The sequence below is a fragment of the Polypterus senegalus genome, chromosome 8 (genome assembly GCF_016835505.1).
Source record: "Polypterus senegalus isolate Bchr_013 chromosome 8, ASM1683550v1, whole genome shotgun sequence".
NCBI lineage: Eukaryota > Metazoa > Chordata > Cladistia > Polypteriformes > Polypteridae > Polypterus > Polypterus senegalus.
Window position 1 is genome coordinate 13,350,839 of NC_053161.1, and position 13,440 is coordinate 13,364,278.

Below are 13,440 nucleotides of genomic sequence, written 5' to 3' on the forward strand. Positions count from 1 at the left end.
GGCTGCATGCTTAGGGTCGTTGTCCTGCTGAAAGATGAACCGTCGCCCCAGTCTGAGGTCAAGCGCACTCTGGAGCAGGTTTTCATCCAGGATGTCTCTGTACATTGCTGCAGTCATCTTTCCCTTTATCCTGACTAGTCTCCCAGTTCCTGCCACTGAAAAACATCCCACAGCATGATGTTGCCACCACCATGCTTCACTGTAGGGATGGTATTGGCCAGGTGATGAGCGGTGCCCAGTTTCCTCCAAACATTACGCCTGGCATTCACACGAAAGAGTTCAATCTTTGTCTCATCAGACCAGAGAACCTTTGTCTCATCAGACCAAAGAATTTTGTTTCTCATGGTCTGAGAGTCCTTCAGGTGCCTTTTGGCAAACTCCAGACGGGCTGCCATATGCCTTTTACTAAGGAGTGGCTTCCGTCTGGCCACTCTACCATACAAGCCTGATTGGTGGATTGTTGCAGAGATGGTTGTCCTTCTGGAAGGTTCTCCTCTCTCCACAGAGGACCTCTGGAGCTCTGACAGAGTGACCATCGGGTTCTTGGTCACCTCCCTGACTAAGGCTCTTCTCCCCCGATCGCTCAGTTTAGATCGCTGGCCAGCTCTAGGAAGAGTCCTGGTGGTTTCGAACTTCTTCCACTTCTGGATGATGGAGGCCACTGTGCTCATTGGGACCTTCAAAGCAGCAGAATGTTTTCTGTAACCTTCCCCAGATTTGTGCCTCGAGGCAATCCTGTCTCAGAGGTCTACAGACAGTTCCTTTGACTTCATGCTTGGTTTGTGCTCTGACATGAACTGTCAACTGTGAGACCTTATATAGACAGGTGTATGCCTTTCCAAATCATGTCCAATCAACTGAATTTACCACAGGTGGACTCCAATTAAGCTAAAGAAACATCTCAAGGATGATCAGGGGAAACAGGATGAACCTGAGCTCAATTTTGAGCTTCATGGCAAAGGCTGTGAATATTTATGTACATGTGCTTTCTCAATTTTTTTATTTTTAATAAATTTGCAAAAATCTCAAGTAAATTTTTTTCACGTTGTCATTATGGGGTGTTGTGTGTAGAATTCTGAGGAAAAAAATTAATTTAATCCATTTTGGAATAAGGCTGTAACATAACAAAATGTGGAAAAAATGATGAACTGTGAATACTTTGCACTGTATATCATGAAATTATTTGACACACATGCATTTATAATTCAAGAAAATAAATAAAAAATCACTTAGTGAGGGTGGCACATATGCACAGTGGTGTGTGGTACTCTCTTTTGCAATTGAATCCTGTGGCCAGTTATTGTCTATGTTGAATTTGTGTTTGTATGGGTTTTCTCCAGGTACTTTAGTTTTCCTTTAATTTCCTTCAAAATATTTGTGTTGTTCTAAATTGGTTCTGTTTCTGAGTGGGCCTTGCAATGGGATGGTGTCCTGTCTCTGCCTTGCATGGGATGCTGCAGAAAATGTTATGATATTGCTCAGCAACCTATAAAATTAATTTTCCCTTGCCCTTATTGGGGAATATTAGATCACTGTTTTGAGTTCAGGTGGTACTTCTGGATTACATGAAGTCAACAGGATTTGCTGTCATCTTGGACTTTTAAAAATCTCATATAAGTTTGGGTGTCCTATTAAACTTGTGGATTAATTGAACTGTTTGTCCAGTTTAAGGGAGCTAGTTCCTGTCCCTGCAGCATTGGATGAAAGTTGAGAAACAATGCTGAATCTGGACACTAATCTATCACAGGACATGCTCACAAATACACCCACTTGTCTAGTTTATAGTTCAACCCATTCAGTCTTTCCTTGCAGCTCTTAACACACAGTCTTCGAATATGTCTGCTTGATCTTCTCTGAGCTTTTGGCTTTTTTAGACTATAAAGAAAATTGCACACACACAATATTCCAGATAAGGTTTCACAAGCATACTGTGCATCTTAAGAGTAATTTTCCTCTATATGTACTCAACATAGAGTTGTATGTGTAACCAAGTATTTTATTATCCTTCTTGCTTGTTTCACAATATCAAATAACAACCATCATTATGACTATTAAATTCTTCTTGTAAAGTGTTTATAATGGTTCAGACTACCTGTTCATGTAATTATACCTTATATTATCCAATTGTTGATACAGTCAGTGTGAGGTTAATTGGTAAATTTAAATTGTCCCTATGTGCTTATTATATGTTGGAACAGGTGCTGTGAGTCTCTGGCTTCTCATACTGGATTCTTTTCTGTCAGAATAAACAGCCTTCGATTACTATGGACTGAATTAAATAGGACTGAGAATACTGTGTTACGTTCATGTTTTTTGTTAATTTTCCTACTGAAAAGCATGTTGTGAGTGTAAGTAACAAATGTGCAACAAGAGCTGAAAGATATTTTTCCGATTGCGAAGCTTATTGGAAAGAACAACAACCAACCCCCACAGGACTGTTGTTAATATTTTGTAATAATAAATAAATAAATGGAGGCAACATGTTTCACATTCACAACCATGTATCACCCTGCAATGAAATTTCTTTGTTGACAGTTCTCCACGTGCGGTCCCAGTCCTGTCGCCAATTGTCACGCGTGATTGGTTAGTTATGAGTTGACGTATGCGGATGCAGGGTTAGCAATGGGTTTAATATTTCAAAGGTGTGAGAAACGAAACTGATTTTATATTGTGGTGTTAGGGATACGGTGTATAGGCGTTTAGTCAGGCACGCTTCTCGGCATCAGGTAAAGCATAATGTAAAACTAGTATTTTCGGGATTGCTGTTCTTTATAGTACCTGGTGGTCTGGTGTTTCCGCTGCTTTTTAAGATTTTCTTTTGTAAAATTAATTAACTTTTAGATGGTTTGGGCTTCTTTAAAAATAATAATTTTAAGAGTTTTTATTTAATATAGAGGATGTTTATCGACTGCTTAAAATCATCGCACCTCTTACTGTTTCTTACTTTCTCACTTACATCCTGTACATCTGTATTGCAGCCGGATATTCTGTCATTGACGCTCCACTAGTATGTCCTCAAATGTTTTTATTTTAATGTTAACATAAGTAGTTTGTTCTTTGTGTAGCTAGATATTCTTTGAAAATCAGTGTTCGATACGTCTGGCTTCAAATAATGACCATCTGCTTTTACGATATACTGTACCTGCATTCATTCTAATGGCAAAGGTACGGTAGAGATGGGTGGTGCTTCTCTCACTGTTCACGTCATTTCGAGGAAACACAGTGGACGGAGACAGAGCCAGAGCCAGAAATGTCACGCATCAAGGCATGTTTTAAAATGCATTCGAAAGCGTAATTTACTTCTCTCACTTCTAAAGTAACATTTTTCGGGAAGATAAAAAAAATGTCGGTTAAAATTTTGTCAAAAACTAGGCTTTCACTAGCCAATAGTTTTTTTTTTTTAGGCTGCGCAAGTTTTTAGTGGCTTCGAACGAAAACTCTAAAAGCAGTTGTGAAATACCAAGTAAAAACTTAATTATGAATGCCAGATTAGAGACCGTTTTAAGTCATTTAGCCATTACATTGCAGGGTCGACTTATTGCGTAATATAACATTCATATTACCACTTGATTCTTTTTATAGTCAGGGGTTCCCTGGTCCAGGAGCAACAGGTGTACAAGGTAGGCTCCAACCCTAGAAAAGGTACCAGTGATGTGCAAGACCCACATGCAACCCTACATAGTTTCCACTTAGATATATCTACTTACTTATTCCCAACGTGCTGACTTCAGTTTTGCATTAATAAAAATGCTCCTCTGTACTTTGTTGTTTGTATTGAATTTTTATTTTTTTTCTATAACCAGATCATTACACTGGCGTGTTACTCAGTCAAACAAGTAACGTGCCAGATGCAGGCATTTACTTCAAAATTCTTATAAAGCAGAAGGAAGAAGAAAAACTAAATAATTGGATATGACTTGTGAGACAAAATTAAATGCTTTTTGAAGATTTTTTTTAATTGCTCAGCATGAAAAAGTAGTGTTTAATTGAATATCCATTTAATTATAAACACACTGTAGAGAGATAGAAGGTCAAGACTGGAGTGTCAGGAGGTGTTAGAGAGAATATTTCATAAAGTTTTCTCGGTATTAAAAGTGCCATTTCAATAACACTTTGTGTATTATTATTAAAATTCTGTTTAATTTGACATTATGCCTTTAATGTCTTTTCAACATCGTTTTTGTTTTTCTGTCGTCACCATTTCATGATTGTTTTTCATGTTATTTCCATGTAGAGTAAATGGAAGTTTGGTTTTGGGTCAAAAATTCACTGTCAATTTAAGTTCAGATTCGGATTTTACAATGTCCAAATCGCTGAGAAAATTTTATTTTTTTGCATAGTGTTTATATGTGTATCTGTGTAAAACTGAAATGATTTTCACATAATAAAATTACAGTTTTATTGAATTTTTTAACATTTTTTACATCTCCTTGATGACTACATCCTAGCAAAGATACAAAAATTTAGAACCTGCAGTTTCTGAGATATCATCCCTGAATTTTGAGACCTATGTACACTTCTGAAAAAATTGACTTATCTTTTTCAAACAAGCAGCCTTGTGTTTGTCTTTTTACAGGCTCCAGGCCTATTTTTTTTGTCCAGTACTTATCCTTATATCCTTCAAGAACTGGTTTCATCTATGTCCATTGACAACTGCCACAGAGATTATTTAATTTAACCAGGATATCTGTAGTCTCCTCCGATTAGCCATGGAACCTGGCCTATCAGTCTGCAATTTTTTTGCATGAGTAGTTTCTGAGATGCACAGTTAAATTAAATATTCATGTAAGCAAAGAAGGAGGCACATTCAAGCACACTTACACACTCGTGCAGTCAAAGAAATTTATAAGTAAAGATGGCTGAGAGTTTGTTTGCCCTATTAGAGAAAATGCTGCATGATGAAGGGAAAGAAATGAACACACACACATCTAGATCTTTAAGGTTGACCTGGACAGAGTCGTTATGCCACCCCTGTACCATTCGGTCTGTGCATGTTGTTTAGTTCATTTGATCCAATGTGTTTATTTTCACATTAAATATTATTCTTTTATTTTCTACTACTTTATTTTTATCTTACTGTACATATATGTTGTGGAAGATCAGCCAGGAACACGTTTTATTCTTCCCAAAGCCTTTTTAAAGCACCGCACACACAATCAGCCACAATTAAACTCAGTCCTTTCTTTCTCTGTCTTTCTTTCTTCTTGTTTTCTTCTGCCACCTCCACTCCTCTCCCACAAGCTCTGTCCTCTACCTCCTGACTCTGACTCCTTGAATGGAGTGAGGCGACCTCTTTCATATTACACACATATCGAAGCTTTCCAGGTGCCCCGATGATCTTCCAGCAGCACTTTGTGATGTGGTGGAAGTTCTGTAGTCCAGAGTTCTGATACTGTCCAGACTCCTTGATGCAGACCTGGGGGCTACCTTCTAATGTTCCAGGAAAGGTATTGGTTCTTCCCTGGTCCTTCCATAATAAAGGCGTCCCGGCCAGGCAAGGGCCCCAGCCATCTGCTACAATGTACTATAAATATATATATATATATATATATATATAAACAAATATATATATAAAAATCCCAAAGATTGTCTGTCTGTCTCACAAAAACTCACACACCCGTGGTCCTTTAAGCTTCATTTTGGTCTCAGTTAACTGCTTATGTCTTGAAACACATAACACAACCCATGAATTGGATGTCCAATCCACAGTGGCCCCCGAAATTGGGCTGTGATTGTTTCTCACATCCAATGGGGATGCAGCAGCATGCCTCCAACTTGTGTGTGTGACTTACTGACACTTAAACAACTGCCAAGCTATCATGCTGTATGTCTGACATGAAAACAAAACAGACATGTGGGTATGCAGCATTGTTGGCAGGAACAACAACAAATTCTGTGAACAAACATGACAAACATCAAAGGCACAGTGATGTGGCTACACTCAACTTCACAAGGCACATTGCACAGGTCCCCCAAGTCCCATCTACTGAGCGTCAAGTATAGGATACAAAGTTCATTGCAAAACAGAGTGATACACATCATCATGCCTACTTGTAGAAGATTAGCTACAGCCGCAACCACCACTGACAGTGAGGCACATTACACACACCACTGACACACGTCAACTACAGGACACAAAGTGCAGGCACACAAACACTGACAAACTTACCCTGCAATCCCAAAACAAAGTCATGCACATTGTTTTCCCAAGAAAAAACAAATAAGGATCCACAACCTAAACTCAACATTGTTCCAAAAGCAGGAGCTGTTTCATTGATGAAGAACGAGAAATGGTGAGGTGGCAGAACACAGCCGCACATACTAGAGCCAGAGACCATCCTCAACTTTCACATAAAGTACAAGAATAAATGATTTAGAACACATATACAGTATCAACAACTCCTTATTCATTGTGTCCATAGAAGCCTTTATTGAAAATCCCCCAGGACACAGTGCATATGTATTCATATGAGATGAGAAAAAACCCACACACAGGCACCTGAGAAGTTCAATAAATTATTATGTACATACTTGTTCAGATAAAATGTTTAAGCCAGTGATTTGGAATCTTTTCAATTCTCCGTCCCCCTAGAAAATGTTTGATTTACTGTATGTTCACACATTCTACAAAGGTATTATCACATTTGAAGATAAAGAAGTCAAATTTCAAATTTTTGAACCACATACAATACTGTGGGTGAATAAATTTAATTCAAAAAATATGTTTTTAACTCAGTGTATAAAACTTAAATCGAAATTGAGCAACTTACCTTCATAAATCTCAATAATCTTGTAAATGTGTCCCCTGTGAAGCTTAGACATTCGATTGATGATCCTGAGGTTGGAGTATCCCGCAAAGCACCAAGCTCCGCATGAAAGTTATACATGATCAACAATTGAAGGGTTTGGGGGATTGTTACCCAATAACACTTGCAGTTCAATTCAAAAAGAGATGTACTGCACAGTTATAATCGCTGCGCTACTGCCGGGACCACCAGCAGGAGAGATGGGCTCAGTGTAAGCAGCAGGTGTTGCATCCAACTCAGTCCCCTCTTGAACCAAACTGGCTAAATGTCAGTCAAACCTTGAAATCAGTGACTTTCCATAATTGGGACGTGCACAGAAATTAACACTAGACCTTGTAGTTCTCTATGGATTGTTGCAAGGTCCAAATTAAATTACCTTAAAAAAAGTTATTCACCTTTACAAACACTCTGCTTGCACCAAGCAACCCGCGGGAACATGCCTTTCTGCAGCTCATTCATACAATTGTGCATGCAAAGCTTGATTGTTTTCATACTATAAAACAAGAGCACTAACTAATAAATGACCCACGAATGACAGCACACTGCAAGACATCGGTTGCATCATGAGAAAGTCAAACAATGCACCTCACTTAGTTTTGGCAAATCATGATACTGCCTTCCTCTTTGTTGGACCCCCGAATTGCCATCTCACAAGGTACACAATTTCATTAACACAAACAGCCTATATGCCCAAGCGTTTAGAAATAGAAGGCACATTGAACTAGAATGAAAATTATGATTACTCCTGATATTTCATTTTTTTATTCTTAATAGATTTACAAAAATTTTTATAATTCTGTCTTTGCTTTGTCATTCAGGGGTATTGATTGTTGCTTGATGTGGGGAAAAATGAATGTAAACAATTTTAGCATAAGGCTGCAACATAAAATTTGAAAAAACTGAAAGGTCTGAATACTTTCTGATTTCACTGTACATGTTATTACATTTTACTATAATAAAAAAGTGTAAAGTTTTCCAAGCTGTGCCATAATGCACCATGCACCCCATCATCTGAACACTCAAAGTGACAGTTATTAAATATGTAAATGCTTCATCCTCCTCTCTGTTTTTTGAGCTATGATAGATGTTTTCCAGAATTGCTTGTCGAAGTTGATTAAATATCATGAGTACTTGAACAATCTTGGACTGCTTAAACCTGGGCTGAGTCAGCAAGAAAGACTTGGTGTTTATGGAAGTGATTGTGAGTCAATTTGAAAACATGGCTTATCTAAGCAAGACTTCCTTAGCCAAGTCTCAATTTTATAAAGCTTTTGGGTTGCAAGTTGCCTTGGTTTATAATGGTGGTGGGTCACACATCCCACAAAGGTTGAAAATCTCTGGTGTAGAGAGAATTTCAGATGTACTGTAATCATGCCAGAGACACATGAGTGGCTGAATGGGATAATTTATTTGGAGTTCCACAGTTTGATAGGTGCTAGCAGTTTGCACCTGTTTTGTTAGGTATAACTTCCTAATATATTTTATTTTTGACAGGTTAATAGGGAATGCCTGCTCATTTAAGAGTTAGGTGGGGCTCAGGATTGCAGGGACACCTGACACCAGTTGGTATTGCCCTAGGATGATAACCTCTGGATATGGTTCTAGGGATATCTCTTTAAGTGGCTGGTGGCTAGGATTTACAAATTTACAAGATCTTTCTAGCCAAACATCCAGTGAGCTTGGAGTTGTTAAGTGGGTCATAGTAAGGGTGGGAGGAAGAAAAGCCAAATGCTAAGGAAAAAGGTGCTGGAGGTGTAATAGAGAGATAGAGTGAATTATAGGGTGAGGGAGTGAGTGCATGTATGTCTGCTTTGGTAGACAGGTTGGGAGAGGCCCACTTAAAAGACACAGTAGGCATAGCATGGCCAGAGGGGCATTTGGTGTGTTGTTTCCTGTTTTGGTTTAATTTTTTTTCACTACATCTGTTCATTCCCTCCCTTTGTGTTCTTTGTTTAAAATTGACACTTCTTTTATAACTTTGGATTTCTAGACTTTTATTCTGGGTTTTAGGATACACCCTATCTTTCACACTACATACAATGTATTAGCATTTTATTAAATATAAAGGATTGCTGTATAAAAGCATTTTACATTTTATATGTTATGTATATAAATTTGATGCAGAAATTTAATTCCAAAACCTGATTAACTGAAGTGATTATGCATGTATATTATACTAAGACTGTCCTGGGATACATTAAATAAAGCCTTAATTGTTATTTTGTATTTGTCTAGTTTTGTTGAATGTGCTCACACTAGTCACCTGTCTTATATCAATATTAAGAAGCTAGAAAAATAAACTGGGAGAAGGTAAAGTGCTTGTTAATCCTTATTCGGCTGTGAAAGTTATTACACTATAGAATAAAAAAAAGTTAGAGGCTTTACAGGCCAGAACATATTAATTATATAGCAAAATGTATCTGATAATTGATTGTCTCTTTTTCTAATACTGCTTTTTGCATATATATATTTGTTAATAAATAATAATAATTTTAAAAACCACATTATTATTGTACTTTTTGTTCAGACAGTCTAATCTTTGGGAGGGGAGAGAGAGGGCATTGTTCTTCAGATTTTACCATATGAGTGAAAGTTAATTGAGTTTATAAATGCATTCTATCTACCTGATTTAAAGACATGCATCTGTAAAGCTCCTGTTTCATTTATCAAAATACATATACATGACTAGCTGTGGAAATTTTTGTAAGACAATAGTCTTCAGTTATAGTGCCATAAGTTAATTGTATGTATCAGTACTTTTCTATATATGTGTTGTATTTTTTACAAAGGACTAATATTTTCGGCAGGCAGTATGGTGTAGTGGTTAAGGCTTTGTACTAAAGACTTCAAACCCTGAGGTTCTGGATTCAAACCCTTTGTAACAAGAATGACCAAGAGACATTGGGAAGGTTTGGAGCAGCCACCCATATAACATTTCCCAGCTGCAATATTGATTAAAAAGAATAGACATGTTCACACGACTGAGTCCAAAATAGAACTGACTGTTGTCTTAAGATGGCGGCTTTTAAAAGCACATAGAGGATGTGATGTCATCAGGACCGGAATCGGAAGTGACGTTGTTTGTTGCCCCAGAACTGGGTGGGATTTCCCCAGAATGGTCTTCAAGGAACTGAGACAGAGAATTAGTGCACTTCACAACCCCCTGGTCCAGCGTGGAATTACATTTATTAAGGCCCTTTAGTTGTCTCCTAATCATGAGTGTGTGACACCTTCTAACTATGAGAAAGTAACTTCACCTGCCTGCCTGTACTCCGACTGAAGAAAAAAAAAGAAATATAGCCAATTGTATCTCAAATGTTGTAAGCTACATTGTATAAAGGGGTCAGTGTAATAACAACTTTATTAGGTCACTGGAGCTTACATTTGAACATGCACTATACACAACTGGCCATGAATAAAACATTCCTGCATTACATTAATTTTTGCTTTTCCTAGTGACTTTGGCTTTTGTTGATGGTCATTGCAATACACAATTTTACAGGAAACTTACTATTTTAAATTGAAATGGGTATTCAATATGAATAATATGAAAATTGAGTATTAATATTACTAAAATTATTAGATGTCTATAATTTTTATTTGTTTATGTCATTCACTCAGGTATTTCTTTCTGTGTTTTTGTCATTTGTATTTGGACCCCTTTTGAAGTCCACAGATGTGAATGTGTATGCAAAGTATTCCTGAGAGGAGTGGAGCATGCGCTAGAGGCCACATCCCCGTAAGCAGACATGCATGTAAATGTATGTAGTAAATGGAAGGTGTTAAGTTTAACGTGACACCATCGGTACTGACCTGTCTTTGGATCTGAGGATGCCACTTCTGCCTTTCTCTCTCTCTCTCTCTCTTCACTTCTAACGAAGCATGACCTACACGCACACCCACTGCACCTGGCACTGGCACTCAAGGTTTATAGTACACTTGTTAATGTTTTCCTTCAGCTCTGTCAAAGAACTTTCTTCTTACATTTTGCCCCTGATTGTAGACACCAAATATAATCCCATTAATTTTTTCTTGTCCATTGCACCACCCTCTCTTCTCTTGTCCATCCATCCAGTTGGTCAGTGGTGTTCTTCTTGTGATCCATCAATCACTTCTGCTTGCAGCCTTCATTTGCATAAAGTCCCCTCTAAGTTAGTATAGTTACTGGCAGGCAATATGGCATAATGGTGAAGCTTTTGGACTTCAAACCATGAGATTGTGAGTTCAAATCCCACCTCTGAGACCCTGAGCATGTCACTTTACCCACCTGTGCTCCAATTAGAAAAACAAAATAAATTTAACCCATTGTAGTTCAAATAGTGTAAGTAGCTTTGGATAAAAGCATTAGCTAAATATGTAAATGTAATATTAATATCAAAAAATAAAAAAACACGGGTTGGCTAATTTTTTTTTATAACATCACCAAATTTCATTCAAAACAGTCAAAAGCATTTTTGAGATTTCAATGTTCTTAGTTTTTCTATTATGGGTGGTTACCCCTAAATATTGATATATCAAAATGTCCTTTCTTGGTCCATGTGTACCATCCTGCCAAATTTCAGGTTTTTAACTAAACAGGAAATAGTATTTTTGTAGACAAATGAGTGAGTGAGGCTGTCAGACAGTCAACTTTGCATTATATAAATGGAGAGCAAGCGAGAAAGATTTATTTGGGGAAAAAAGTAAGAAAGAACCTGTCATTACCTTGTGAACAATATGTCATGGAAGCAAACAAAATAATTGCTATAATTTCTTTTAGGGTGGCAAAGCAAGACATTATGTAACATTGAGTTGCAATACTTTATTCATATTTTCTATGTTTCTAATGCTTTATAAGAAAAAATGTTGTATACTTAAAGAACTGTCATGTCTTGGCAATTTTGTAAACACATCTGGATTCATTATGGAAAAATCCCTTTTATCTGTAAAATTGCACTTTTTTACAGGAAATGTCCATGAGAATGGAAATAGATGATGATTCAGAGGTGGAAGACATGGATACTTCTGACATGCCATGGTGTTGGTTCTTCAAGGCTGAGTGTGGAATGTGGCACATACTTGATGTATGACTTCATTAAGCTGTCTTCAGGTTTGGAATGGGGAGTGGGTCCTTATACACTTGTTTATCATAATGGAGGTTTATTTCATTGCAGACTGAATCAACTAATGGCTCAGTGACCAGTAAGGAAATTGAGGAGTATTACATGAATGCTGCACGTGGTACCGTGGTCTTTACCTCCAACAATTATGATTTTTCTTTGAACTTTTCAGGTATATCGTTTATTTCCTAAATTATATTATAGTTTGGGTTTTCTTATTAATATGTATGGTTTTTTAAAGCAGAAATTAATTATTTTCATAGTAAATATTATCTTTTCCTGTTAATTTGTTAGTGCTTGATGTATAGTAGCCTCCCAAATAGCTCAGTTCAATACTAGTAATGTGGAAGTAATCACTAAAATAAAAACTTCAACTTATAAAAAATCAGAACCTAAAGTATTGTAAAATTAGAATTATTACTCTGAATATATGTCATGTAAACTAGTATCTTGTCTTCTGCTGGTCGCACAATGGTGGTATAGTGGTTAGTGGTGCTGTTACCTCATGTACAGTACGTATGTGCAGTGAACAAGATTACATATAGAAACTTATGTAAACTAAATGAAGTGCAGACTTCCAGCTTTAATTCAGTGGGTTGAACAAAAAGATTGCATAAAAATGTGAGGCAACTAAAGCATTTTTAACACAATCCCTTCATTTCAGGGGCTCAAAAGTAATTGGACAATTGACTCAAAGGCTATTTCATGGGCAGGTGTGGGCAAGTCCGTCTTTATGTCATTATCATTTAAGCAGATAAAAGGCCTGAATTTGATTTCAGGTGTGGTGCTTGCATGTGGAAGATTTTGCTGTGAACAGACAAAATGCGGTCAAAGGAGCTCTTCATGCAGGTGAAAGAAGCCATCCTTAAGCTGCGAAAACAGAAAAAACCCATCCAAGAAATTGCTACAATATTACGAGTGGCAAAATCTACAGTTTGGTACATCCAGAGAAAGAAAGCAAGCACTGGTGAACTCAGCAACGCATAAAGACCTGGACATCCACGGAAGACAACAGTGATGGATGATCGCAGAATCATTTCCATAGTGAAGAGAAACCTCTTCACAACAGCCAACCAAGTGAACAACACTCTCCAGGAGGTAGGCGTATCAATATCCAAGTCTACCATAAAGAGAAGACTGCATGAAAGTAAATACAGAGGGTGCACTGAAAGGTGCAAGCCACTCATAACCCTCAAGAATAGAAAGGCTAGACTGGATTTTGCTAAAGAGCATCTAAAAAAGCCAGCACAGTTCTGGAAAAACATTCTTTGGACAGATGAAACCAAGATCAACCTCTACCAGAATGATGGCAAGAAAAAAGTACAGCAAAGGCGTGGAACAGCTCATTATCCAAAGCATACCACATCATCTGTAAAAAACAGTGGAGGCAGTGTGATGGCTTGGGCGTGCATGGCTGCCAGTGGCACTGGGACACTAGTGTTTATTGATGATGTGACACAGGACAGAAGCAGCCGAATGAATTCTGAGGTGTTCAGAGACGTACTGTCTGCTCAAATCCAGCTAAATGTAGTCAA

General features: G+C 37.5%; 1 protein-coding gene across 1 annotated transcript in view; it reads left to right on the top strand.

The window, feature by feature from the left end:
• The first annotated feature begins 2,685 nt into the window (after positions 1–2,685).
• LOC120533798 (protein mono-ADP-ribosyltransferase PARP11-like) overlaps positions 2,686–13,440 on the top strand; it is a 57,588-nt gene continuing 46,833 nt past the window's right edge. Inside the window, exons 1-3 of the mRNA XM_039760757.1 lie at positions 2,686–2,726; positions 11,753–11,869; positions 11,960–12,077. Of these exons, the coding sequence (XP_039616691.1) occupies positions 11,756–11,869; positions 11,960–12,077 (232 nt within the window). The 5' untranslated portion in view covers positions 2,686–2,726; positions 11,753–11,755. The remainder of the gene's footprint in view (positions 2,727–11,752; positions 11,870–11,959; positions 12,078–13,440) is intronic.